Source organism: Cryptococcus neoformans (genome assembly GCF_000091045.1).
Source record: "Cryptococcus neoformans var. neoformans JEC21 chromosome 7 sequence".
NCBI lineage: Eukaryota > Fungi > Basidiomycota > Tremellomycetes > Tremellales > Cryptococcaceae > Cryptococcus > Cryptococcus deneoformans.
In genome coordinates, this window is record NC_006692.1 from 15,174 (window position 1) to 40,000 (window position 24,827).

Genomic DNA, 24,827 nt, shown 5'->3' on the forward strand with positions numbered 1-24,827 from the left:
ACCGTTGATGCCGACGTTTGCAAATTGAGGTTATGACGGCCATGCATTAACTATGTCCCTCATACTTCAGAGACATAGGGGACTGCAGAAGATGGAAGCTTGCAGGTGGGAATGAAGCGTCGGCCAGTAGTGTAAATTTAAATGAATGTCGGAAAAAAAAAAGATAAAGAGAAAAAACATAACACAATGAGCTCCTCGCTCGGCATGCAGGCACCATGTAAGTATGCAAACTAAATATCTAAACGCTTCTATTGCTCTGAAGGGCCTTACTATTTGATTTTGACCACAGTCGAATCGGCGACACTGCTATGATAGTTCGCATAACTCACGCCTATGTGACAGTCATAGTCTGCGTAACTACATTGATCTTCATTGCCCACATCCACCCCGGCACGAGCTTCTACCTCCCCTTATTACCGAGCTCCTATACGACAAATTACTACACGTACACATTTCCCGACCCAGTGGAAGCTGAAAACCGACATCTTACAGAAGAACAATGTCAGGAGAGATATCCTGATCTGTACTTGGAGGCCGATCGTGCACAGCAATGGTTTATCTCAAAGGGGGGTATTTCGAAGAAGATGGTCGATGAAGCAGAGGAAGAGGGGAATGCGAGATTGGTCATTCTTAACAACCAAGTACGTAAATTGAAGGCTATCCGGTCTCTTTTCGATTCTTCTGAAACTGGCCGAAGCTGATCAGTCACTTGGGGCGACAGCTGTTCGTAAAGGCGTATAAAGGGGGCATCAACACTCGCACCCAGGCTGCTATTGCTGCGGTATACGGAGCTCTGCTCACAGCGACCGAACCTTTGCCTGATGTCGAGTGAATCGCTTTGCTATGGTTTATTGCATGTATAACACTGACTTAATGGTATCTTAGCTTTGTTATCCAAACAAGCGATGCCGGAGGTGGAAACCATCCTCACTTTGCGTTATGCCGCAAAGCGGACCAGAAGGATCTCTGGCTCATGCCTGGTAAGCCTATCATAAATGACTGTCGAAAGTTAGCGTTAATGCAACATAGATTTCGGTTTCTTCTCATGGCCCGAGCCAGGAGTTGGATCGTACTCCGAAGTTCGTACTAAAACTCTCGATTACGAGCTCGACATGGGATTAGAAGTAGACGATAAATTGGATGTTACCAAGTCCGACTGGTTCAACAAGACTCAACAATTATTCTGGAGAGGGTCACCCATGGTCGAAGTTCGCAATGTAAGCCCAACTCACCATCCTCCTCCACTTAGGTTTTGATATCAAATTTGACAAGCTGTGCAGGATCTTCTTCGAGCGAGCCAGGATCAACCATGGTCAGACGTTCAGCCTTTAGATTGGGGAAAGGTCAGCCAAGATGAAGCGGAGAGAATCAAGAACAACGGGGACCTCAAGTCACCTGCCGAGCACTGCAAATACGCCTTCTTAGCTCATGTGGAAGGATGGGCATACAGTGGAAGATTGAAGTAAGCAGTCCCTATTTCAACGCGACAATAGAAGCTCATAAGGACCTACGATAATTAGATACCTCCAACAGTGCCGTTCTGTCATCGTCGCCCATCCACTCAAATACATCCAACATTATCACCACCTCCTAAACGGCCGAGATGGTGATCCCAACCAGAACTATGTTGAAGTACCTCTCCCACTAGAGAAGAATCTCCCAAGAGCCATGGAAGATCTTTTGAAGGAGGAGAACGAAGAGAAAGTACAGAGAATAGCAGATAATAATTGGAAGAGTATGAGGCAAGGATGGATCAGCCCGGCGGCCAAGTAAGTGTTTAACCATCTCCAGCATTTATTTTTTTCCAATTGAATGGAAGGGCTGATGAGGGGTAGTGAATGTTACTACCGACATGCGCTTCGCCAGTATGCTTCGGTACAGACTTTCAAACCGTCATTAGAAGGCCGCGCAGTACCGTATGAAAGCTTCCTTCTAATGGGAAAAACACATTGGGACCCTCATAGGAAATAGACAAATAATATGCATACTTCGTTATAATTATATCGTGAGCTCAGCAGCCGTCTGAGATTGTTCCCCAGCAGCCTTTTCTGAACCCATACCATAAGCTGCTGCGTCTTCGATAACGATGCTATTAATAACCTATAACCTATTGATCATTTTAGTCCTTTCAAAAAGCGGAATAAATTTCCGACACGTCCCGCAACTCCGCATCATTATTATCAGCTTCTGCTGTACTGGTACCACGGAAAAGAATGTACCCCCACCCCAGACTGTACTCATTCACCGCCGCCAGTATCCAAGGCTCATGGACCTACGTACGCCCCCTGCTCTCTGCGCGCGTCTCAAAAAATTGAGGGGGGGAGTTGTTGGTGGTGAAGGCCGTTGCTGGAATCAAAGTTACGACATAAATATGAGCGGACCCCTTTGTTTAATTACTAGCAACTAACCAGCAGCTACTAGCGCTCCTGTATAAAATAAACGTCTTTCTGATTTCTGGGCGCTTAATTCAGCTGACACCCAAGCTTGATTGTAACATCTATAATAGTTATATGGTTGACCTACTGCAAACAGCTATGATCAGTTGATTGAGATGATGCGGTCCAACTTTGGGGCTACCGCTTTAATATGCATGTATGAAATGGAATGCTCAAATGCAAGAAAATCTCTGAAGCACATCCCATTTTTTCCCGGCCGTATAACGGAATTTATTAGTTGTGCGTTCCTGGGCCATAGGACCCTGTTTTGACGGGAATGACGCGTGAGCAGTGGGCCGTAGCAGGTCGTTTTCGAACTTTTTATATTTTCTGACTGCGTGACAACCACAAACTCCTGTTACTTCTCCTATAATCCTCACAAGTTCATACGATAAAAAGAAGGCTCAACAATGAGTTCGTGGGAAGATTCTTTGCCCCAATTGTCACGTATAATGGCGATACTTGATGGACCAGGAGAGAAGATCAGGTCATTACCGAAACGCAAGTTAGGCCTACTAGCATGTGGAATAATAAGTGTATTGCTGCTCCTGCATGCCGCCCTCGAGTATGGATTTACTTCAAGAGATACGGTTCCTTTGTTGGAGTGAGTCTGATGTCTTTATCATGGGGCGAGTCACTGACATCGGTTAAATCAGACCACTGGCTTCGTTTCACGATGGTGGCAGCACGTTGAAACGTGACTCGTGGATATCGCAAAGCGACTATGATATGTGAGTATCCATATTTTCACCGATATATCAAGCCGACATCTTCCAGTGTTATTTCCCATTACGACGAAGATGTCAATATGATGAGAGAAAGTATTGAGAGCGTTTTGCAACGATTACCTTCCAGCAAATCCCACCGAGTTATCATATATTCAAAAGGAGACCGCAACAAGGCCGGTTTACGAGAGTTATTAGAGGTTTCGGATGAAGTTGTGGCCATCCCTAACGTGGGACGAGAAGGAGAGACTTATCTCGTAAATATTTTTCTCCTATATGCGTGTTTTGACCTGGAACGCTGATCGCACGTTAGAAACATATAAGCCGGCACTACAACACGCCCGATACGGGTCTGGCAGGTCATACCATCTTCATGCAGGCAAGCTTCCGTTTCTCCCCTCTCTATTTTTCTTTATCTCACCGCTAGCGTCCTTCTCAAAATCTACAGCCACATGTCGCCTGGCACTGGGTCTTTCTTCCTCGTCTTGAAAACCTTCTCAAACCCAATACCGGGTTCATGTCTTTTGGCCCTTACATCAACCAAACTTGCGGTATGGACTCTTTAAACCAGGCTTTCCCCCGTATGGCCGACATCTACAGTGCTTTTAGGGGTGATCTCTGTCCTCCTATACCACAGCTTGTAAGTTTGTTCGCCTTCGTTTTTAGCTTTGTGAGAGTGAGGGGAAATGAAAGATGAAAAGGGAAGGAAAATGGGGAAACCGGGAAGATGGACGTGCAGGAGGGAGTACACGAAATGATGGTTGACTAGGGTTACGTTAGGCCACCTGGGCAGGTCAATTCGTAGTCTCCAAAAAGCGTATCCTCGAAAATCAACTCCGTCTATATGAGAACCTCCGAGAAAAATTTCACGCCCCACCCGAACATTGGATATGGAAGGAAGGATGGTGGAATAGTAAACCTTCAAATCCGACTCTAGGTACGCAGTCTTTCCCATCTCTTGGTACATGTGGAACGTCAAGTAATTAGAACGAATAGGACACGCGCTCGAAAGAAGTTGGCCGGTGATATTTGACTGTACAGATTACACAAAGGCGGAGACTTGCGGCGAAGGGCATGATAAGACGTGCCAGTGTTTAGACTGAATGGCTAGTATAAGTTTAAAAAGAATTAGACGTTTGTGCGTTAGGCATTATTATTAAATGTATCTCTAGCGGCGCATTAGAATGTAATACCACGTATAATTTGCTTTTTCAGTACTCATACGGCGCCCAGGCGAACACAAGACCAAAACGACTTAAATAATCGCCTTCGTTCATAGCAATAGGTGACGATTTTAAGGCGTAGGATACAAGATCATTGTATCGTGCGTTTCATGATACTCCACAAAATACCCTTTTCCGTATCTATATCTTTTGTTCCTCTATCAACAGCAAGTCTACTTTTAGAAGATAGTGTCTGCGAACACATCAATGCGCTCAATGGCTCATCAGTATCCAGATAGGTACAATACTCACCTCCCTTTACCACAATATCCGACCCAGCCATGGACCCCATCCCACCCACCTTATCTAATAAGAACGTAGCAACGAAATCTCCAAGTTCATTGGCCATGGCAAATCTATTCGTGGTGATTAGCTTTCATCTTGAAGGAGAGAAGGAAGAGAGGGCTGATGGTTGATGACTTACCGGCCGACAGGGGTGCATCTCTCCCTTCCTTTAACCCAGGTTGAGGCGGTAGAATTTGGAGGATTGGGCTATCATATACATGGAGACGTAGCCCTTTCATTCGAAACAGCTTGTGTAGAGATCGAGGTGTGATTGAAAATGCAGAAGGAAATGATGGGACGCACAGGAGAAACTAAGTTGACGGCAACACCAAACCACTTGCCAGTCAAACTCCACGCTCCACTCAATCACCAAGCATCCCCGCAAGTGATAGATATGGAAAGTACCTTTGCGAGTATCGTGACAGTCCCTTTACTTGCATTATAAGCTGATTATCTCTGAGGGTTCCAAGCCACGAGCGCCGAGATACTAGATACAAAAAGGATTTGTTTTTTGAGGCCGACGTTCTTCATATTAGCGACATCGATTGGGTCCCTGTCAGATTTCATGTATACGTGCAGGCCAAGCCAGGATCGAACGAGGGCTCGAGAGAAATAGTATGGGCCAAAGGTGTTGACAGCGAAGATTGATTGGAAGTCCTCTAAAACGTAAACCGTCAACGATTGTAGATGGCAGATGGGATGAGAATTACATGCCGTTGGTGTTCTCATGAGAGTATTTCCAGAGTGATACCTGCGAAGTCAATTGTTAAACTTACAATTCATTCCATGACAGAATATTTACTACTCATCAACATTCGCGACGTCGATATCGACATCTCTACTACCGTACTTCTTCTTCACCTCCTCAACCAATCCATCCACCTGGATACTTCCCTCGCATTTGAATGCTCTGGTTTTTATCCCCATACTTGTCAGAGAGTTCCTTGGCGACGGACGTGGCATCCTTCGAAACGTAGCGGATAGCAACTTCTGCGCCACCTTCGGCAAGCCTTGGAGGTTGCAAAACCAATTCCTCGTCCGCCTCCAATGACGAACACGAGTTTGCCGATGAGGTCGAAGGGGATGGGCATGCTGATAAGCGCTGTTGTAAGTGCTGTTGTCGAGACTCCTAAGAAACTTGCAAAGTCACCAGAAGGATTAGGAATCAAAAAATGGTGGATGTCGTTGTCATAAAACGAGTTCTATGACCACTCATGGGTCAGGCAAGTTTCCTACCAAATTTCTCGGCACGACTCGACAGGCAATTATCTTGTCACAGGTCGTGATATCAGAAGCAAAAAGCAAATAAGCGTTGATGACAGAAATAAAACCGGATGAGAGCGACGAACACACGGCCCGACATGCGGTGCCTGTGATGTTTTCTGCCGCATGGTCCGTGCCATATAATTAGGGCGCCCGGGTTGACAATCCAGCAGCATCTGTCATTCGGTAGAATGAATCGCCGAGTATAAAAACAACGCAGCTCGAAAAAGCTCGCAATGCACCACCTATTCATTACCTACAACAATGACCATTGCGGCTACATCTATCCCTACCACCAAGTACGAGGCGCACTACGACCCCACAAAGGTCATTCAGCATCCCGAGTTCCAAACGCTCAGTGAAGATGCTCCTGAGCTTTCCGACCCCAAGCTCAACATCGCCTGTGCGTACAACCCGGCTCATGAGATCCACATGGTCAAGAAGCCTCGATTCGAGCCCGGTCCTGGTGAAGTGACAATCCACGTCCGTGCCACAGGAATCTGCGGGTACGTTGTTCCTTCCTCCTCCCATATCAAATCGGAACTATTTAAGAAGTTTAATGTTTGATGTAGTTCTGACGTTCACTTCTGGAAACACGGCCATATTGGACCTACCATGATTGTCACAGATGAGTGCGGAGCAGGTCATGAATCGGCAGGCGAAATCGTTGCCGTTGGAGAAGGCGTCGCACAATGGCAGGTCGGTGACAGGGTAGCTGTTGAAGCCGGTGTTCCATGCGGTCTCGCCTCATGTGACCCTTGTCGTACCGGTCGTTACAACGCTTGTCAGTATTCTAAGTATTCTTTCGAGGTTTGTCCCACTGGAGGTGTTTATGTTTTTTGTCTAGGTCCTGCTGTCGTCTTCTTCTCCACCCCTCCTTACCATGGTACACTCACTCGATATCACAATCACCCGGCTGCTTGGTGCCACCGTCTCGCCGATAACGTGTCTTATGAAGAAGGATCCCTGTGTGAGCCTCTTGCAGTGGCGCTGGCCGGTCTTGACAGGGCTGGTGTGAGATTGGGGGACCCTATTGCCATTTGGTAAGTATACTCCCACCTTGATATCTTCGTTTTCAAGTGCAGCGTTGACCATTGATAGCGGGGCGGGCCCTATAGGGTTAGTTACTCTTCTTGCTGCGCATGCTGCAGGTTGTACGCCCATTGTCATCACCGATCTCTTCCCATCCCGACTTGAGTTCGCCAAGAAGCTTCTTCCAACTGTCAAGACTGTACAGATTGAGAAGACTGCAAAGCCCGAAGAGGTTGCGAAGCAGATCAAGGGCGCGGCGGGTATGCAGCTTTCGCTTGCATTTGACTGTACAGGAGTGGAGAGCAGTATCAGATCTGCTATCTTCGTAAGTCCTTGCTTGAAAGACATCTTCACAGTTTCTAACACTAACTCTATTGCTTTGACAGTCTGTCAAGTTTGGAGGCAAAGTCTTTGTAATTGGTGTCGGACCTTCAGAGCAAAGCGTGAGTCTTTTCCTTACTTCTATTCCCGCCATGAATAGTCAACAGCTAATACTATCTTTGTCAGTACCCATTCGGCTATTGTAGCGCCAACGAGATCGATCTCCAATTCCAGTACAGGTACAACAATCAAGTCAGTAATTTCCGCATACCTTATCAAGCTCCCTAGAAAAGCCTTGCTGATGTAAGCCTAAAAACTCCTGCAGTACCCGAAAGCCATTCGACTCGTCGCTGGCGGGCTTGTCGACCTGAAACCACTTGTCACCCACCGTTTCGCTTTGAAGGAGGCTGTTAAGGCTTTCCACGTCGCCGCTGATCCCTCTCAAGGAGCTATCAAGGTTCAGATCCGTGATTAGTCGGATTAGTCAGTGGATTTTTCGTGATGGTAAAAAGGTGTGATCTTGGCTTGTTAGATAATTAAACAGTCTTAGAGTTAGGTATACAGTATAGATATCATGGAGTTCTTCCTGAGATTCCAGATGCCATGATCATGAAATTAAATGACATTAAATACAGATTGGAGTGCAAAGAAGCCCTATATATAGTACAAAAGTCCATTTGGATGAACCTCCCGTCGGGGAAAAAAAATGCAGTTGGCAAATGGTACATGAACGAGCATGTCCTGTACTCCAAATCGCACCCATACGACAAAAGATGCGACTCAAAACGACCAGGACAGTGGAAACTCACCACTGCCCAGTCCTACCGGCTGGGTCATTATCCCAAATTTCTTGCCATTTGCCAAAACTGTGGTACGCTAGGTACGCGCATATATGTCCGAAAAATACGTTCAACCGTACCGTTAGCCCATTTTAGTTCCTTTTTAGCGAATCAATTGTGATGACAAGCGCACTCAAAATCTGGGAAGATGCAAGGAGGTACGGTTCGGTGTACATAGCATAGAGGAGCATATCACATAGGTTTAACATACGTCTATCGCTTGTCCATCTCTCTCTTTCCATTTTCATCCCAATAAATTTGATACTCGCTCTATATGATCGATCCGCAACCGGCGCCTTGCAAGCCACAGCTCGCATTTCGGGTTTCGGCTGAGTCAAAAATAGAGAGCATTAGACTTCCAACAATCCTTCTACGTGCACCATTCAACGACAGAGACGTACCAGTATACTAATATCAAAACCAAAAAATAATCCCCGATGGAAGCCTGGACATTAGGCTGAATGGTATAACCCATCTTCTTACAGCTTACAGGCAGCTTACAGCTTCCAGCTTAGAGAAGCGACAGGTACATGGCGGTGCAGGGTCGGGTACCGGATACGTATAGTGTGGGGAGAAAGAGGGGAGACAGAGGGGTAATGAGGAGGGCTGGGGCTTTAGGGTTACAAACGGTTACTTACGGGATCGATGAATGACGTTTCTTCATCGAAATCTGAGACCCAACGGTACTCTGTCCACGAGCCAAGAATCTTTTACGTGCTATTTTTATACCCCCTTCCGTACCTTAGGATCTCTGCATTGCAAGACAGCGGAAATCACCTCAATCAGATAAGTATGATTGGAAGATGTCAGTGAAAATAGGGAAAAAAGATAGATAACGACGACGGTACCTTGCTGCGACTCGGCCGACAAAGTCATCAGGAACGGGCTAAGTTCTCGAAGTTGTTATCAGATAGTTCAAACGAACATCTGCTTCCGTCAAGTGTGTTGACGGGCGAATATCAAAGAAAGTTGACGCAATTGCGGGCATACATGACGGAACAGGGTATGGTATAGTGGGATTATATGCTTTCCGTATTTATGATATCGCATGAAGCAAATCGGAAGTAAGAGACGTAGAGAGACTAGAGACGTTGGGACGACCATTTGCTTCTCGTCGTCTGGACGACTTGACTTCTTCACAATTCGGTTCCTCTACATTCGACTGCACTCAATGTGAACCAGACTATTTACCAGTTAGGGCCCCCCATTCATGAGGGTTTCAGGATACGCAGCGATATCATGGGGAGGGTGGATACGCAGGAGCATGCATAAGGAAATCTGGTCTATGTACACCGGATCGGAAGAGGGCGTCGTCGCTTGTTGTCATGGGCTGTTCATTTTTTCAGTCGTCGCCAGGAACCGCTTATTCGCCTGATGAAAAGAAGCTTTTTTCATTACATTTCCTTAATCCTTTCGTCTGCCTAGATCTCTCCTCCTCAGCCACTTCTCCACGACAACGCCATTCACGGCCGACGGATATACTCTGATGTCTATCAAAACATCTCGAATCATTCATCACAAGCAAGCAAAGAAGCAAAAATAACATTCCCTCACAAGGGATCGTCCGACGAAATTAGAATAGGACGAGCAACTGGTAGGAGCTTTGAGTTCTGAGGCTGAATGCCATATCCTTTACCAACTATGCGCACTACGACCCTGACTTAGAACTTCTCCTGTCTTCCCACACTCCTTTTCAAAGATCATCTACAGGTCAATGAGGTACGAAAAGGAAAATATATTAAAACAGACTAAACGATTCAGTCGGCCGGACGATTATTTTTTTTCACTTTGGCATTCGACAGCGTTGGGAACGTATATCAGGAGAACCATATCAAGGCTGAAATGTGAGCACCCCATCTTTCCGACAAATCATCGTCATCTGATATGCCTCTTCTTAGTCGCCTATTCTCCCTTGTCTGGGTCGGCCTATCTGCCCTCCCGATCGTCCTTTCAAGTGATGTGGTCCAAATCAAACCATTAATCACAGACTGTGCAGGGGGTGCACTTGACGCTATTGGCCTCGTCAGCTTCTCCGACTATCCGGAGGGCTCTGCTTCCTACACCGCTTATTGTGCGTCCGAATACTGGAAAACATCCATTGCTATCACTGTTGCCACATATTGTTCCGGCGAAGAGATCACCAAAGGCTGGGCTCTACTTCAAAGATATTGTGAGAACTATGGTTTGTTGACGATAGAGGACATTGATTTCCTCGTTGCCAAGGTCGACATGAGCAATGTCTCTACAGTCGACGTTTTCCAAAGGGGGCAAGAGGTTTTTAATAACACTATACTTGTCGATAAGTACTCTTGGTCGATGGGTGCTAAGACTGAGGTACGTTTTTATTTCTCCACTTCACTTATACTAAATCATTAACTTTTACGTCTAGAGAGTATGGGATCGCGAAATGATCTTTGTAAGCACCCCTCCCATCATTCACAGCCTACGCAACGCTGACACGTTTATAGCACCACGCTTTCGGTTGGACAATGTACCTCCTCCTTGGCTGTGCCATCTTCGTCGGTGTCCTCAACCGTCTAGTTGACATGTACCGTACCCATCTCATCGTCAACGCTGGTAGAACTATGGACCGTTCCGAAATACCTCCTTCAAACGGTTTTTTTGGAAAGGTCAGTGTGTACTACCAAAAGTACCTCGGCATCCCTGCACTCTTTGGTCACAAGCATGTGCATTCGTATAACTGGTTCTGTATCCCTACCAGGCTTGAGAGTCTCCTTGTAAATCCATCAACCTCCTTAGTCCCTGTCTTGGCATTTAACCTGACCACGACAACAGGTGTTCACCTACGTTGCATTCAACATCATCTTCAGCTTTGCCGGGTATAACCTCTTCCGAGAAAACTTGTAGTAAGAGCTTTCTTCATCTTTCCTTATCATACGAACCTCAGACTCGTCACAGCTGGCCAGGATCGTACAGTCTTCAAGTGGCAAGGTACATTGCCGATCGAACAGCCATCATGTCCTTCTACAACCTTCCTATCCTCTGGTGCTTGGCGGGTAGGAATGATGTTATCCTTTGGGTCACTGGATGGTCTTTCTGTAAGAAATCTATTGAAGCTGGACATATTATAATTAGTTGACATAGGTCTTAGCGTCGATGAACATCTTTCACCGATGGATTGCTATCGTCACCGCTTTCCAAGGTATCGCTCATTCTGCGTAAGCACTTTCTTACTCTTAATGATGTAGCAGCATATATTTATTTTGGTCGTAGAGCTTGGACATGGATCGAGAGAGACGCTATTGCATTGATGTTCCAGGAAATGTACTGGAGGGCGGGTGTCTTTGTGAGTCCCAAATCCCCTCTCTCCATCTTTCTAGGTCACCATGGTATTTATCCTTCTTAATAGGCTACCGTCACTATGAGCCTTATGCTTCCCTTCTCTATCAAGCCCATTCGTGAGAAGTGGTACGAATTCTTCCTCATCGCGCACATTGTTCTCGCTCTCGCTACTCTGATCTTGCTCTTCTACCATGTTACTGTCTACGGCACCGATTACAATGGATGGTTATGGGGTTGTGTCGCTGTCTGGGTAAGTATCAAACGTTATGTGCTTTCATTTAACACTACCTAACACTTTATCAGGTATTCGACCGATTCATCCGTATCGTCCGTGTCCAAGTCCTCTCCTTCAAAGCTGCAGCGGGAAACAACGCCGTCATGGTCGCGACGGGGGGTGAAAAAGGACTCATTCGTCTTAGCGTCACCAGCTCCATTCGACATACTCCCAAACCTGGCCAACACTACTATCTTTACACCCCCATGTCTATCACCCCGTGGGAGAACCACCCGTTCACTATCGGTAGTTGGGAAGCCAATAAGTCGAGCACTACTTTGCATTTCTTGATCGGTACCAAAGATGGTGGCACGAGACGAATGAGAAAGATGGTTAACAAAGCTATCAATGGTCAAGCCGATTTGCGAGTACTTACTGAAGGTCCGTACGGCCACACTTCCCCTGTTCACCGATTCGATAATGTCCTCTTTATCGCCGGTGGTAGCGGTATCACCGCCGCATTGCCTTATTTGCACGATCTCGTTTCTCGTCTTTCTGTCGGTAAATGCGTCACGAAGAAAGCCACTCTCGTGTGGGTCGTCAAGAACTCTGACTATGCGGCGGATGTTTTGTCCAAAGAGCTGTCGCTATCGCATGGTCTCAAGGGATTGGAAATTGATATTCAGATCCACATCACCTCAAAGACAGGGGTTGCTATACCTCTTATAGAAGAAGCTGAAGGCCACGCTTTGGCTTACAATGATCCCTCTCCCTTGCCTTCCCGTACCATCGAAAAGTCTCTTCCTTCCTCTTCGTCCAAAGCCTCGCTCAAGGAAACATTGCTTATCGGTCGGCCAGAAATGCGCGCCGTTCTTCAAACCTCGATCTCAAAACTTGTAGGCTCTGAGACTCTAGCAGTACTTTCGTGTGGCCCTGGGAACATGATGGACGATATGAGGGCCGCGGTCGTAGACGCGTACGGGACTGGTGAGGGCAAGGTCGGTTCTTCGACGTTGGAGTATTTTGAAGAAAGTTTCTCCTGGTAACTGACACGTTTGGGCGGTAAGATGAAAGGTGAAGAAGGTTTTGGATGGGCGAAGCGAAGGGTCACTCTTTGTCATTTTTGAGATGCTATATTTTTGGTCTTTTGGAACTCTGTCGAAGGGTCACTTGAAAAGTCGTGAAGATTCGAAGGCTTGAACCTGCTTTTGGATTGGGATGAGGTGATTCATCTTAGATTAATCGATTTCATGTAAACGCCCAGCGCCCAACCAAAGCTGATAAAAATAAATCTTATGAGATGATATTTATATCAAATAATTCTCTTGCTCGAGGCCTTCGGCCAAGATTCAACGAATGGGTCAGTAAAAAGTATGCCACGGTTGGACGGTTTTGCGGAGGGCGAGATCGATGATGGATCTAAAAGAGAAGAAAAATCTAAAAGAGAAAAATGGGGTAAGAGAATATTCGCTGAGTTATTGTGGGCGGAAAGTGCGAACGGTGACAGTGACACACGCAAGTCACAGGTCGATCATCTGTAATAAAGCGAGTGTGAAACGAGCGGACGGAAGGTGGATTGGACGATGCCGCAAATAAAGCGGCTTCATCATGAGGTCGAACGGTCGAGCGCTTATTTTATAGCGGGGTTTCGGACCTCGTACCTTTTTTGTCTTCTTCCCCTTTCCACTACCTACGAACTATGCCCCAGGAATGCAACGGCACAGTCTGATAACTTGACACCACACCTGCGTGTATGGACTCATGCACTTGAAATTCAAGGATGATCCTAAAATGGACTGTCACGAATCATTCCTTGATTGGGGAATGGGGATTGATTGCATGGTGCAGGGAGACGTGTTGGTTCGCCAAGTACGTAAAGTCAACGCGCGCGACCAAGAATTCTGAATTTTTGGGCGTAGGATATCCATCCTATCAGATAAGTCGCAAGTCAGAAGTTACAAACTCTGACTCCTGAATCTTACACGTCCGTCTGCTGGCAGCTAACGTGATATGTTCTCCCTTCGCTGCTTTTTCTTTCTCCCTCCTCCCCCCCATACCTTGCTCATGTGTCATTGTTGGTCACGTTGTACATATTATATCAAACATCGCATATCGCATTGCTATTAAATAGCCGCAATCCGCGTGCTGTCTGCTTTCACTCCGTGCACCACCACCACCATACTCATTCATGTACCACCATACTCATGTACCGCCGCACTCGGCATTCCATGATAATCTATCTTCCCATGTGCGAAGGTCATACTCAGAAGATATAATACATCCCTCGTTCCACGTTGCGAGCTGCGTACCTACTGTATATATTATTCTACCTCTCTTATTGAACATTTCATGTCTGAAATCCACGCTCCACTCTCTATTTGCTCCAAAAAGCAAGCCGACAATCACATACCGCTATTGACGTGAGAGAATGATTAATTCATGAAAGCAAATACACGCCCGTCGCGTAAACCCAGAGAAAGGCGGCGGAAGACGGAAGGAGGAGAAATGAGAAGAAGAGTCCCGCAACAACCCATTCCAAATTTTATCAGATATCCTACAGGCCCTGAATTGCCGCAACGATCGAACCCTGGAGCCATAATCGCCCACTGGACGTATGGCCCAAAAAGGAGGTCATAAAAGCTGCGGCAAGTAAAAAAGTTTCAAATCATTAACACGGGAATCTAAATATATAACAGGTGTCACGACAAAACAGGCGCTGTATACTTATTTATGCTCCATTACAATTTGGTCGTAGCAAATGCGGGCTATGGATTAGAGTTTTACGCGACTTGGGGGTGAAACCCCAATTTCTGAAGGCCACGGACCCTGATGGCGTTAATAAGCGGTCGTCGCTCGTCGACGGTGGGAAAATCTCTTCTTTCGTCGTTTTTCGTACAATTTCTCGTGTCGCATACAGCTATCGTTGGTCTGCTCCATGCATAAATATTGTGCTTCTGCCTTCTTTTTTTTGGCTCCTATACCCCATCAAAGTCATCGAAGTCGTGCTATGATAATATAAATATGATGACGTTGACGAGCGTCGAACGTTGAAATCATAAAAATAAAATGCCAAGAATATGGGGACAGAGCTGGAAGCATCGGTTTTTATCATTTTATTCCGAGGGTGAAAACATAATAATACACTCGAGGTAGCAAGAATCACAAAAGTAGTCATAATCCGGTCGCCAAATTCCATCGATTGATCGATACGGAACGGCCGACTGCCGAGGCCGGAAGGAAAAACTTCGAATTTCATCTTACATAGAAGTAAGGTACAGAAGCGCCCGTCTACCATAAGTCGGCCGATTTAATCACCATCTTATCTTGGAGAATTTCGGATTTTCTCGATCATCCATAAAAACCTGTGGAGCATATCGCTCTGCAGATAAAATAGTTCTATCATCGGGGTATATAGGACCATGACCTGCAAATAATCTTGACCATATCTTTTCGACTTCACTCTTATCCAAAAAAAAAAACTCTCGACGGAATGGGCTTCATTCAAGTCCTCACCAATAGGCGTACCGGTCGCGCTACTGGCATTACCAGCGCCTCAAGCACCCAGATCAACACTCTTGACGGCATCCAGTCTACCGCTCCTCTCGAATCAGTTGGCTCTACTGAGGAGAAAAAGGATGTCATCCCTGACGAGGAGAACGTGCCGCCAACAGCGGAACCTAAGCAAGACTTCCCCGACGAGACCGCTCAGCGAGGTGTGCAGAATGCGGAGGCTATCACTTTGACTTGGTCGAGAACCTCGCTCATTGTTGCTTATGCCTTGTAAGTAATTCCTACAATCCTTGTCTTTATCAAGATCACTAACTTTTAGCGTAGCATGTTTCTTTTGTACTTTGTCAACGCCTTCCAGTCTTCCATCACCGGTAACTTGTCCGCCTATATCGTTTCTGGCTTCTCTGCCCACTCCCTTATTCCCACTATCGGTATCGTTTCCAACGTCATGAGCGCTGCTACCTACATGCCCCTTGCCAAGGCCCTCAACTTGTGGGACCGATCCTATGGTTTTGCCTTCATGACTCTACTCTCGACTATCGGTTTAATCCTTAGTGCCACATGTAAGAACATTTACGTGTACTGTGCGTCCCAGGTGAGTTTCAAACTTTTTAATCCAATCCGAGTGCGGTAAGCCGAAAACTCATCAAATATGTAGGTGTTCTACTCTATCGGTTTCGTCGGTATGATTTTCGCCATCGATGTCATCACTGCCGACACTTCTCATCTCAAAGATCGAGGTCTCGCCTATGCCTTCACTTCTTCTCCTTACATCATCACAGCCTTTGCTGGTTCCGCTGCATCTGAGCACTTTTATGAGAGCAATTGGCGATGGGGTTTCGGTACTTTTGCCATCGTTCTTCCCATCGTCGCGGTGCCTTTGTTCTTGGTCCTGTTCCTCAACAAGAGGAAGGCTCAGAAGGCAGGATTAATAGTCAAGGTGCCCAGCGGAAGGACTTTCTGGCAGTCTGTTTGGTACTACATTGTCGAGTTCGATGGTGCGCATCTCTTTCGTTTCAAACTCTACGTATCTGATGTCCTACCTAGTCCTCGGTGTCTTCCTCCTCGCTGCCGGTCTCGTCCTCTTCCTTCTCCCTTTCTCCATCGCTGCCTCTGCCGCCGACGAATGGCGTCAGGATTACATCATTGCTATGCTTGTCGTCGGTCTTGTCCTCTTGATCCTTTTCGTCCTCGCCGAACGGTTCGCGGCCCCTAGGCCTTTCATTCCTTATCGGGTTGTCCTCTCTCGTGGTGTTATCGGGGCCGGTTTGCTCGATTTCACCTATCAGGTTGCATACTACTGTTGGTATGACTACTTCACCTCTTACCTCCAGGTCGTTTTCGGTACCTCCATCTCTGTTGCTGGTTACATCTCCAGTATCTTCGACATTGTCTCTGGTGTCTGGTTGCTCGTTGTCGGTTACGCTATCCGAAAGACTGGTTACTTTAGGTGGCTCTTGATGTTCTCTGTCCCCCTCTACCTCCTCGGTGAAGGCCTTATGATCTATTTCCGAAAGCCTGGAGGACACTTTGGCTGGATCATCTTCTGTCAGGTTCTCGTTGCCTTCGGGGGTGGTACCATCACTATTTGTGAGCAGGTTTCCGTGCTTGCCTCTGCCAGTCACAACGACGCCGCAGCTGTCCTTGCCTTCCTCGGTCTTTTCGGTTACATCGGTGGTGCTGTCGGTAACTCAATCTCCGGTGCCATCTGGACTCACACCTTCCCTAACGCTCTCGCCAAATATCTCCCTGCCGAGGCTTTGCCTGACTTGGACACCATTTACGAGGACCTTGACACTCAGTTGAGCTTCCCTATCGGCAGCGCTACCCGAACTGGTATCATTGAGGCGTATGCTGAGGCACAGGAGAAGATGTTGATCGCGGGTACTGCAGTGATGGCCCTGTCGTTGATTTGGATCTTCGTCATAAAGAACATCAATGTAGCAAAGATCGCCCAGGTCAAGGGCTTGCTCTTCTAAATTTATTGTAGCGCAGAAACAGGTATTCCATTTTTATAATTTATCATAGATGCATAGGGGTTTTTGAAAACATTGGTGTAATAATTACAACTTGCGCAACTGTAACGAATAACAGGAACAACGGAAGATAGAGGAAAATGAAGAGCAGATACTTATTTATATGACTAACTTGAATTTAGTTCTCAGCTCGCTGCGGACCGACGGCCGAGATTAGTTTATTATTAGGAACCAGGGGTCAATGTGAGTTACGTAACCAATCCAAAACGGCCTTTGCCGCTCGGCTCATAATATAATAATTATTAGATTAGGGCAGATTTCGGGACCCCGTCCGTCGGTTGGGGAATAAGTAACGAACGACACAGAGTAAGGAACATTTTGCTTAGAGAGCAACATCTCTCTTTTGTGTAGACAGAATGGCAAGCAGAAACGAGCTGTCACTTGAGCCCCGTACCAGACCTCATGTTATGACCATCGCTGGTGAGCTTTCATCCTTGTTGACAACGCTTGGCAGACTAATATCATCGACTCGATAGGCAGCGACTCTGGCGGCGGTGCTGGTATTCAGGTAAGTGTTCACATCTCGGGTTGATATAAGTTGACATACACCTTAGGCCGACCTCAAAACTATCGAGGCCTTTGGGTGCTACGGCTCGTCCGTATTGACTGGCCTTACTGCGCAGAACACTCTTGGTGTCCAGGCAGTCCATGTCGTACCGACCGACTTTGTCATCCAGCAACTCCAATCTGTCATTTCAGATGAACTCCCCAAAGCCATCAAGCTCGGAATGCTCACTTGCGCTTCTACCATTCGCGCCCTCGCCCGGGAAGTTTCCAAGCTCAACACAACAATCGTCCTCGACCCTGTCATGATCTCTACCAGCGGTCACACCCTATTACCGGACGATGCTATGGAGGCGCTTTACGAGCTTTATCCCCACGTTGACTATCTTACACCCAATATTCCCGAAGCTAAAAACCTTTCTGGATGGAGTCATGAGATTAAGAACTTGGACGATATGATTGAGCTCGCAAAGAAGACCAACGAGACGACGAAATCCCCTTCTGTGCTTTTAAAAGGTGGACATGCAATTGTTTCTCGTGAAGAGGTGCTCAAGTATGCCGGAAAGTACGAACTTATCTGGGAGGAGGGCGATGATGAGGATGACGCTGTGGAAGTGTACAATGAATACAAGGAATCACTCGATATAAATATCAAAACTCAGAAAGACCTTGTTGTTGACTTGTTAATAAAGGAAGGCGAGATCATAGCGATGTTTGTGGGGAAAAAAGTGGACAGCCAGAGTACTCATGGTACCGGATGTACCCTCAGTGCGGCTATCGCTTGTTCTATTGCCGTCTCAAGCGAGGTAGCGGACGGTAGGTGCTCCTTTTGAGTGTTGGGATTAGCTCACTTGGATTTGTAGCGAAATCCTTGATATCCGTCTTCAAAAGGGCGATCGGTTATACCCAATCTGCCATCGCTACCGCTTTCCCATTTGGTCATGGCCATGGCCCTCTTAACCACGGTCATCTCAGTATGCGCCGAGCTCTCCCTTTGTACCTCCAGCTTTGTTCCGTCCTGTGGCTTACCGTTGACACCACTGTAGTCCATCAAAACACAACCCTCACCCCTTTCTCACACATCTCATTCAGTCTGATCTTTCCTTATGGAAATCCTACGTCCGACATCCATTTGTCGTCCAACTCGGTAAGGGTACCCTTCCCAGAAAGTGCTTTGAGCATTACATCAAGCAGGATTATCACTACCTGAAACATTGTACGTCGTCTTCCCATCTCAACTCATGAATCCGCTCATTTCAATTTACAGACGCCCGTGCTCACGCTCTTGGTGCTTACAAAGCCGACAGCTTTGAAGATATCAAAGCGTTCACCGAAATATCCCTGCACATTGCCCGAGAATCCACCATGCACGTCGCCTACTGCCAAGAATTCGGCGTCTCACTCGCCGACCTCGAAGAAACTCCCGAATCAGCAAACTGCTCTGCTTACGCACGGTACGTCATCGATATCGGAACTCAGGGAGATATCCTTGACCTCTACATGGCTGTGGCGTCGTGTTTGGTTGGCTATGGTGAAGTAGGGTTGTGGTTGAAAAAGCAGGTGGAAAGGGGGGAAGCAAAGGTGGAGGATAATCTGTATGGAAGGTGGATGACGGATTATGGGGGGAGAGACTTTTTGAATGCAGTGAATAGAGGTATTGGTGAGTGAATTGAGACGGCCGGACTGAATTTCCAAAGTTGACAGACGTTTGTGGTAGGAAACCTGGAACGACGTGTAGCTCAAGATCCACCATCTCCGCAGAGACTCGCGAAGCTCACTAAAATTTGGCAGGAGTGTGTCAGACTCGAGTCTGGGTTCTGGGATATGGGCTTGAATCTACTATAGAATTTTTACATTGTGTCAATAAAAAGGATGTCAGTACGTTGCTGCGCTTTGGCCTATAAAATTAGTAATGAACGGGAACGTTAAGATTATCTGACAGTGTCAGCGTGCAATTGTTATTTTACCATCTTGACGAGGAAGGATATTGTGATTGCGAGCAACGGCTGAGTGTGTGGGATAATAGCCGCTACTTATTTCTGGCTTATGGTGTAGTAAGAGTAAAGCCGGGACGTGGAATGACTATTGGTGATCTGCCTCGCGGTTTGCTCACTGTCGTTTGATCTACTCTTGGTCACAAATCGGTTTATCTCCTTTCTTTCTTTCAATCGGGATCTGGGGATAAAAAATGGATGAAGGATTTACCGCGCCTCTTGCTCTCAACTACATTGTGATGCGAGTCGTTCAAAACATCATATCGTCAAACGGGTAAAATGCTATCCAACCATTACATTGTATATCGCTCCACGCCTCGATACGATCAGTGCGTTTGTGCCTCTGTCCGCCATCTCATACATTTCCCCCCTCTTACGCCTCAATCTGAGTTTCTCTCTTCTTCAAAACCAGCTTCTCCCCTTTCACCCTCTGCCACACATCCGACACGTCCTCTACCACCGTCTCAAAGTGCGAGGTGGCATCGTAAGATTTGGTGATGAAGACGTTGTCTGTCGTACCATCGGCGGTGGGGGCGTAAAGGGGCGTAATGGAGATGAACCTGTGGGAAAGGGGGAGGTGATTTAGCTTGGGCAGGATAAAAGATAAATGGAGAATGGGAGACTTACTTGTCCACTACGTTACCGAGGAGTTGAAGACCGGGCAAGATCTCACGCTCAGGAACACTAGTCTCGACAATAGTCGAGACGATTGCGATCCAAACATTGGGAGCGGCGACATTGTGCGCAGAGGAAACAGCGGCGATGTAGATGTCTGATCACAGCAAAGTCATTTTAGTTTAGACACATAAAGAGACATGATGGGACTTACCATTCTTCCTGCCAACCTGCTTTTGAGGGATAATAATTTGAGCAGAGTCCGCATTGTCCGTCCCGGGAATGGGGTGCTTCATGATACAGATTGCTCTAATTACTTTGCCAGTCTCGATGACCCTCATCTTCCCTCCTTCAGGCTCGTCTTTCCCAGCTCCAAAGTAGCTAGGGTCTCCAATCACCTTCTTAGCTCTAACAGTCTCTCCTTCCGAGGTGACACCGGTAAAGTACCCAGTCTCGGGGTCGACGTTGATTGAGTCAATCTTCTTGTCGAGCATATAGGTGCCACCATAAATAGCTGAGAGACGGGCGAACGCTTGAGGGAGCTCGCCGAGACCGTAGAGGGGGTAGATGTAAGGGGATTTACCGTAGCGAGCCATGGAGGCGGTGTAGAGGATGATTCGGTCGATAGTTTGTCGGGCAGGCTTTGTGATGTAGCTATATAAAGTCAGAAGGCTGCTCGGTGGTTCTCTCGAGAGGCAAGAGACCTACTCCTCGTCCAGCCAGAGAGCCATGGCGTGACCAACAAAGTCTTGAGTACCAGCTTCAAGTCCAAACTTGGTGTAGACATCCTTCATAGGGCACTTGTTGATGTCAAGACCTGCACACTGTTAAAAAACACCCGCCGGCATCTAATATCTAATGGACGCACCCTGATGAGTAGCAGGATCCTCCTCCTTCCAGTTCTGCAAGTACTGGAAAAAGTTCCTCGCCCTCCTCTTTTCAAACAAACCCATCAACGGACTTTTCACAGCCTCCATCTCGGTACTAGGCACTTTCGAAATTTTTCCATCTCGGTAGACATAGGAACCGGCGATGACCTTGAATTCGAGGTAACGCGTGACGTCAGTATGGACGAGCATTCGGGTGAGCTCGCCAGAGGAGAGGATGAATTTAGGGATGAGGTCGACAGCGTAGTCGCGGTCGCGGCCTAGTTGGAGGTTCTCTGGGGGAGGTGTGCCTCGGAACTTCTGGTAGAGCTGTATAGTATCAATTTAGCAATAGTTTTCGGCGTAGTGGAGATCAGTGACAGGACTCACCTGGGTCAAGTTGAGACTCGCACTGTCACCACCGTAATAGTCGTTCCTGTCCATGTGGAGGACCTTCTGGCCGTCTACGGACAGAAGACCAGAAAGGATACATTCGGTGAGACCGGTACCCTACATGGTTATGTTAGTTGTACTGCTCCAAAATCCTTCGCGAGCTAAGAGACAGAGACCGTACGCACAAGAACGATAACCTGTAAGGGTATGTCAGCCCTACCCTTCGTCGAGCGGATGCAAAACTCACGTCGTACTCCTCATCCATTGTGTATAGCTTGCAGTAAAACCTGGGAGAGCAGAAAAGATGAATACGGTTCACAGCTCGAGTGGCCCAAGTGATTGCCGCCTCCACGCACAAGCTCTGATCGTCAACAACAACCCTTTGCTCCCCTGCGTCATCGCGCGCCTTTATTTCGTTCAAGCGTCCTGGGACTCCCACGCCTACTCTCCAAGATAGTCCCGCGAGCAAAGACGGCGAGACGGCGGCGTTATCCACGTGGCGCACTTCCCTCTCTGCCTGATTGTTGATCTTCGCCGTCTCCATCTCTCGCTGCGTACCCATATACTCCTTCTCCTATTCTCCCTCACCATCTTCCTCCAGAGCAATGGCGCAGCCTGCGTACCCGGAACTCGATCCCGAAGAGCTTGAGGAGGAAGAAATTTATGGTATGTCAGGAAATAGGAAGAAAGAATGACGGTACGCCTGATTAACGTGATGATAGAATCCGAGACTGCGTCTTCCACCCAAACATCGACCCTCACATGGATCGTACGTCTGCGCCTCCAATTACGTGCCTTTTTAACTGACGCTCCCCTTTGCAGAATTGGTACACATCCCTCACAGGTCACGACTACTTTTGCGAAGTCCATGAAGAATTTATCGAAGATGATTTCAACCTGACAGGATTGCAATCTATGGTGCCCTTCTGGAAGGAGGCGTTGGATATGGTTCTGGATGTTGAACCTGGTACGTTACAACATCAAATACACGGTTTAAAAGATCTGACCTGATGGAAACGGTCCAGAAGAAGATTCATCCAAAATCCCAGACGTATCCATCGTCGAGTCTTCCGCAGAGCTTTTGTATGGGATGGTACATCAGAGGTTTATCTTGACCAAGGCCGGCCTTTCATCAATGGTACTTTAGCTCATTTCCCTCCTTATCATACATTGCGCTTACTCCGTTACAAGGTCGAGAAATACGATGCGGGACATTTCGGCGGCTGCCCTCGAGTATTCTGCAACGCTACCCCCGTTTTACCATGCGGCCGCTCCGACATGCCCGGTATTGATACCGTCAAACTCTACTGCCCCAACTGTGGTGACATCTATACCCCTCCCAGCAGTAAATACCAAAACGTCGACGGCGCATTCTTTGGTACATCCTTTGCACCTTTATTCTTCCAAACGTACCCCGAACTCCACTCTGTCCCATTCTGTCCTTCCTCTTCCTCCTCCTCTTCTGTCGCTGCCGGAACGAACCCCTCTTCAGCTCGACCTTCGCCGACACCTTCCGCCGCATTAATTGGTGGAGCGACATACACAAATCCCAACCCTCATGGTGGCCAGCGGCCCGCCCTCGGGAGGGTATACCAACCCAAGATTTACGGATTCAAGGTTTCCGAGCGCGCGAGGAGCGGACCGAGAATGAAATGGTTGAGGGAGAGACCAGAAAAGGCAGAGGAACTCGATCAAGTTGATTGGAAAGGGAGATGGAAGAATGAAAGTGGGGCGTATGGTGCGGGGAATGAGAATGGAAAGGGAGATGAGGATGAAGAGATGGAAGGGAATCTAGAGGTGAGGAAGGGGAAATTGTTTGATGATGAGGATGAACCCGAAGATGATGATGAAGAAGAAGAGGAGGAAGAAGTGGGCAAGGTGGTGCCGGAAGCTTCAACAGCGACGTTCTCTACTCGTCGGTGAGGATGATCTTTGTCGGTTTTCATGGTTATGGGTCAACATTCTACATTTCCAACTTAGAACGGTATGTATATAGGGCAAACAAGGTGTTCTTATTTACAAGATGTCAAAGGGGGTTCGTTTTTCTCTACATTTTATACCATGAGCCCTGCATGTAAAAGATGTAACGCTTAATGATACATATTCTTGTGAGCGGAGGGTCAAGGGTCCTTCCTATACTCTTCTCGCCAATCTCCTCTTCTTCAATTCCTTGTCTGGTATCAGATAGATGTTACAATGATCAGCTCTTTTCCATATAGATCTCGACGACCAGCTATGATGGTTGATGGTCACTGAAATTATGATGAACGACCGACATGACAGCTTTCCCATTCGAACTGCCAGAAGGATGAGGCGGGCTTAAAGAAGTGATTAGGTAGAATGGACTAGGGGTAGGCAACGACAAAGGGATTAGCCGAAACTGTAGTCACCACTCACAAATTCTAATCCTTAATAACGAACGTTCAAAAAAAGACGAAGAAAGATAGGCGAATACGCACAGACATCGTTTTTACGCACACGGCACAAGTGCATCATTTTAAAGTCAGGCTTTACGTAATTTTTTGGACTGCATCCGGGGATAACGGGCGGCGGTTATATCGCTCCGTACCACCGAAGCCGCCGCCGATTGATAATTGACGCTTTGCTCGACTTGGAACTTTTATCAAAGTTGGAAAAACAAAAATCCCACTTTCCTGTACACACCATTCAAACCACCGTTCCCTATCTTCTCATCAACATCTTCTCAAGGAAAGGGTCCGCAAGAGAAAATAGTATATGATATGTCCAAGATTTCTTCAACGTGCACCAGGCAGCTCAGCTCGCTCGCCACCAAAATCAACAGACCAATCCCCCAACGAGCATTACATACCTCTTCCCACAAACCTTCTGCGACCTCTTCATCCTTCAAGGGAGCCAGTAATGGGAGGTTAAACGTTTTGACTTCTCAGTTTGGACAGAAAAGGGCGTTGCATTCGTCTTCACGTACGTCGAGTTATGAATCGTTTTCGAGTCATCGTTTCTGTCATGACAGCTGACAGTTGAATCTAGCTCGGTGGCATGGTGACCTCGTTCGTCCCGAACCTGGAACAGGGTATGTAATTTGCTGGCTTCCGAGGTTATAATCCCAACTTCACTTCGATTTTGGCGCTCGTTCTGCTTTTACATTTTTCTCGCTCAGCAGTGTTTGTTGCATCTTAGCGTACCAACGCTTTTCCGCTGGCGTATCGCAGACTTGTGTCGTTGACTATGTGTAATGTCCATAATATCTCGTTGCTGACCATCTTGTAGGATCAAGCTCATATTTCGGG

General features: G+C 47.1%; 9 protein-coding genes and 1 pseudogene across 10 annotated transcripts in view; 8 read left to right on the forward strand and 2 right to left on the reverse strand.

Moving 5' to 3' along the window:
* The first annotated feature begins 246 nt into the window (after window positions 1-246).
* On the forward strand, window positions 247-1,987 carry CNG00070 (hypothetical protein). Its single transcript, XM_024657476.1, has 7 exons — window positions 247-641; window positions 722-828; window positions 886-980; window positions 1,030-1,217; window positions 1,281-1,462; window positions 1,521-1,769; window positions 1,836-1,987. Exons 1-7 carry the CDS (start codon window positions 309-311, stop codon window positions 1,969-1,971), a joined length of 1,290 nt encoding a protein of 429 aa, XP_024513158.1. The 5' UTR covers window positions 247-308; the 3' UTR covers window positions 1,972-1,987.
* A 799-nt stretch (window positions 1,988-2,786) lies between these two features.
* Window positions 2,787-4,336, forward strand: CNG00080 (expressed protein). Its single transcript, XM_024657477.1, has 7 exons — window positions 2,787-3,039; window positions 3,092-3,166; window positions 3,213-3,417; window positions 3,474-3,539; window positions 3,609-3,800; window positions 3,941-4,097; window positions 4,157-4,336. Exons 1-7 carry the CDS (start codon window positions 2,846-2,848, stop codon window positions 4,261-4,263), a joined length of 996 nt encoding a protein of 331 aa, XP_024513278.1. The 5' UTR covers window positions 2,787-2,845; the 3' UTR covers window positions 4,264-4,336.
* An 86-nt stretch (window positions 4,337-4,422) lies between these two features.
* Window positions 4,423-5,971, reverse strand: CNG00090 (annotated as a pseudogene).
* Window positions 5,972-6,136: 165 nt separating this feature from the next.
* CNG00100 (L-arabinitol 4-dehydrogenase, putative) lies at window positions 6,137-7,907 on the forward strand. The gene is made up of 7 exons (XM_571725.2): window positions 6,137-6,437; window positions 6,504-6,715; window positions 6,779-6,974; window positions 7,033-7,288; window positions 7,350-7,406; window positions 7,471-7,536; window positions 7,610-7,907. The coding sequence occupies exons 1-7, from the start codon at window positions 6,196-6,198 to the stop codon at window positions 7,757-7,759; spliced, it is 1,179 nt and encodes a 392-aa protein (XP_571725.1). The 5' UTR covers window positions 6,137-6,195; the 3' UTR covers window positions 7,760-7,907.
* Window positions 7,908-9,547: 1,640 nt separating this feature from the next.
* Window positions 9,548-12,783, forward strand: CNG00110 (ferric-chelate reductase, putative). Of its 2 annotated transcripts, XM_024657478.1 has the most exons (10): window positions 9,548-9,967; window positions 10,022-10,457; window positions 10,513-10,539; window positions 10,592-10,861; window positions 10,920-10,990; window positions 11,043-11,182; window positions 11,236-11,302; window positions 11,358-11,430; window positions 11,494-11,676; window positions 11,730-12,783. In XM_024657478.1, exons 2-10 carry the CDS (start codon window positions 10,353-10,355, stop codon window positions 12,684-12,686), a joined length of 1,893 nt encoding a protein of 630 aa, XP_024513159.1. In that variant the 5' UTR covers window positions 9,548-9,967; window positions 10,022-10,352; the 3' UTR covers window positions 12,687-12,783. The 2 variants fall into 2 exon arrangements, with proteins under 2 accessions (XP_024513159.1, XP_571727.1); XM_571727.2 differs by lacking the exon at window positions 9,548-9,967 and having other exon boundaries at window positions 9,983-10,457.
* A 2,035-nt stretch (window positions 12,784-14,818) lies between these two features.
* On the forward strand, window positions 14,819-17,191 carry CNG00120 (hypothetical protein). The gene is made up of 4 exons (XM_571728.2): window positions 14,819-15,420; window positions 15,475-15,745; window positions 15,809-16,148; window positions 16,198-17,191. The coding sequence occupies exons 1-4, from the start codon at window positions 15,131-15,133 to the stop codon at window positions 17,127-17,129; spliced, it is 1,833 nt and encodes a 610-aa protein (XP_571728.1). The 5' UTR covers window positions 14,819-15,130; the 3' UTR covers window positions 17,130-17,191.
* A 241-nt stretch (window positions 17,192-17,432) lies between these two features.
* Window positions 17,433-20,719, forward strand: CNG00130 (phosphomethylpyrimidine kinase, putative). Its single transcript, XM_024657479.1, has 8 exons — window positions 17,433-17,606; window positions 17,663-17,694; window positions 17,741-18,506; window positions 18,554-18,686; window positions 18,737-18,906; window positions 18,958-19,350; window positions 19,408-19,568; window positions 19,633-20,719. The coding sequence occupies exons 1-7, from the start codon at window positions 17,543-17,545 to the stop codon at window positions 19,533-19,535; spliced, it is 1,686 nt and encodes a 561-aa protein (XP_024513160.1). The 5' UTR covers window positions 17,433-17,542; the 3' UTR covers window positions 19,536-19,568; window positions 19,633-20,719.
* Window positions 19,927-21,887, reverse strand: CNG00140 (RAB GDP-dissociation inhibitor, putative). Its single transcript, XM_571732.2, has 8 exons — window positions 21,806-21,887; window positions 21,744-21,755; window positions 21,556-21,675; window positions 21,168-21,495; window positions 21,008-21,116; window positions 20,514-20,953; window positions 20,312-20,456; window positions 19,927-20,244 (listed from the first exon to the last, which is right to left on the reverse strand). The coding sequence occupies exons 1-8, from the start codon at window positions 21,821-21,823 to the stop codon at window positions 20,058-20,060; spliced, it is 1,359 nt and encodes a 452-aa protein (XP_571732.2). The 5' UTR covers window positions 21,824-21,887; the 3' UTR covers window positions 19,927-20,057.
* Window positions 21,888-22,126: 239 nt separating this feature from the next.
* CNG00150 (casein kinase II beta chain, putative) lies at window positions 22,127-23,661 on the forward strand. The gene is made up of 5 exons (XM_024657480.1): window positions 22,127-22,224; window positions 22,281-22,327; window positions 22,381-22,525; window positions 22,584-22,696; window positions 22,750-23,661. Exons 1-5 carry the CDS (start codon window positions 22,164-22,166, stop codon window positions 23,479-23,481), a joined length of 1,098 nt encoding a protein of 365 aa, XP_024513161.1. The 5' UTR covers window positions 22,127-22,163; the 3' UTR covers window positions 23,482-23,661.
* Window positions 23,662-24,163: 502 nt separating this feature from the next.
* CNG00160 (conserved hypothetical protein) overlaps window positions 24,164-24,827 on the forward strand; it is a 1,724-nt gene continuing 1,060 nt past the window's right edge. Inside the window, exons 1-3 of the mRNA XM_024657481.1 lie at window positions 24,164-24,501; window positions 24,568-24,610; window positions 24,808-24,827. The exon at window positions 24,808-24,827 is cut by the window's right edge and continues 90 nt beyond it. Coding sequence (XP_024513162.1) covers window positions 24,300-24,501; window positions 24,568-24,610; window positions 24,808-24,827 — 265 coding nt within the window. The 5' untranslated portion in view covers window positions 24,164-24,299. The remainder of the gene's footprint in view (window positions 24,502-24,567; window positions 24,611-24,807) is intronic.

What these genes read in the sequence shown, in the direction of transcription:
- CNG00080 (XM_024657477.1), top strand. Translation starts at nt 2,846, where the DNA reads ATGAGTTCGTGGGAAGATTCTTTGCCCCAATTGTCACGTATAATGGCG. An exon ending in TCGCAAAGCGACTATGATAT is followed by an intron (nt 3,167 to 3,212) that starts GTGAGTATCCAT and finishes GACATCTTCCAG; the next exon opens with TGTTATTTCCCATTACGACG. An exon ending in GTCATACCATCTTCATGCAG is followed by an intron (nt 3,540 to 3,608) that starts GCAAGCTTCCGT and finishes CAAAATCTACAG; the next exon opens with CCACATGTCGCCTGGCACTG.
- CNG00140 (XM_571732.2), bottom strand. An exon ending in GGATCCTGCTACTCATCAGG is followed by an intron (nt 21,117 to 21,167) that starts GTGCGTCCATTA and finishes AACAGTGTGCAG; the next exon opens with GTCTTGACATCAACAAGTGC. An exon ending in GCTCTCTGGCTGGACGAGGA is followed by an intron (nt 20,954 to 21,007) that starts GTAGGTCTCTTG and finishes GACTTTATATAG; the next exon opens with CTACATCACAAAGCCTGCCC.
- CNG00100 (XM_571725.2), top strand. Translation starts at nt 6,196, where the DNA reads ATGACCATTGCGGCTACATCTATCCCTACCACCAAGTACGAGGCGCAC. An exon ending in GGGGACCCTATTGCCATTTG is followed by an intron (nt 6,975 to 7,032) that starts GTAAGTATACTC and finishes GACCATTGATAG; the next exon opens with CGGGGCGGGCCCTATAGGGT. An exon ending in GTATCAGATCTGCTATCTTC is followed by an intron (nt 7,289 to 7,349) that starts GTAAGTCCTTGC and finishes TTGCTTTGACAG; the next exon opens with TCTGTCAAGTTTGGAGGCAA.
- CNG00070 (XM_024657476.1), top strand. Translation starts at nt 309, where the DNA reads ATGATAGTTCGCATAACTCACGCCTATGTGACAGTCATAGTCTGCGTA. An exon ending in GAACCTTTGCCTGATGTCGA is followed by an intron (nt 829 to 885) that starts GTGAATCGCTTT and finishes ATGGTATCTTAG; the next exon opens with CTTTGTTATCCAAACAAGCG. An exon ending in GGATCTCTGGCTCATGCCTG is followed by an intron (nt 981 to 1,029) that starts GTAAGCCTATCA and finishes AATGCAACATAG; the next exon opens with ATTTCGGTTTCTTCTCATGG.
- CNG00120 (XM_571728.2), top strand. Translation starts at nt 15,131, where the DNA reads ATGGGCTTCATTCAAGTCCTCACCAATAGGCGTACCGGTCGCGCTACT. An exon ending in CTCATTGTTGCTTATGCCTT is followed by an intron (nt 15,421 to 15,474) that starts GTAAGTAATTCC and finishes CTTTTAGCGTAG; the next exon opens with CATGTTTCTTTTGTACTTTG. An exon ending in CTACATTGTCGAGTTCGATG is followed by an intron (nt 16,149 to 16,197) that starts GTGCGCATCTCT and finishes TGTCCTACCTAG; the next exon opens with TCCTCGGTGTCTTCCTCCTC.
- CNG00150 (XM_024657480.1), top strand. Translation starts at nt 22,164, where the DNA reads ATGGCGCAGCCTGCGTACCCGGAACTCGATCCCGAAGAGCTTGAGGAG. An exon ending in TGAGGAGGAAGAAATTTATG is followed by an intron (nt 22,225 to 22,280) that starts GTATGTCAGGAA and finishes ACGTGATGATAG; the next exon opens with AATCCGAGACTGCGTCTTCC. An exon ending in AGGCCGGCCTTTCATCAATG is followed by an intron (nt 22,697 to 22,749) that starts GTACTTTAGCTC and finishes CTCCGTTACAAG; the next exon opens with GTCGAGAAATACGATGCGGG.
- CNG00130 (XM_024657479.1), top strand. Translation starts at nt 17,543, where the DNA reads ATGGCAAGCAGAAACGAGCTGTCACTTGAGCCCCGTACCAGACCTCAT. An exon ending in TTATCACTACCTGAAACATT is followed by an intron (nt 18,907 to 18,957) that starts GTACGTCGTCTT and finishes TTCAATTTACAG; the next exon opens with ACGCCCGTGCTCACGCTCTT. An exon ending in TGCAGTGAATAGAGGTATTG is followed by an intron (nt 19,351 to 19,407) that starts GTGAGTGAATTG and finishes CGTTTGTGGTAG; the next exon opens with GAAACCTGGAACGACGTGTA.
- CNG00110 (XM_571727.2), top strand. Translation starts at nt 10,008, where the DNA reads ATGCCTCTTCTTAGTCGCCTATTCTCCCTTGTCTGGGTCGGCCTATCT. An exon ending in CCAGGCTTGAGAGTCTCCTT is followed by an intron (nt 10,862 to 10,919) that starts GTAAATCCATCA and finishes CCACGACAACAG; the next exon opens with GTGTTCACCTACGTTGCATT. An exon ending in CAAGGTATCGCTCATTCTGC is followed by an intron (nt 11,303 to 11,357) that starts GTAAGCACTTTC and finishes TTTTGGTCGTAG; the next exon opens with AGCTTGGACATGGATCGAGA.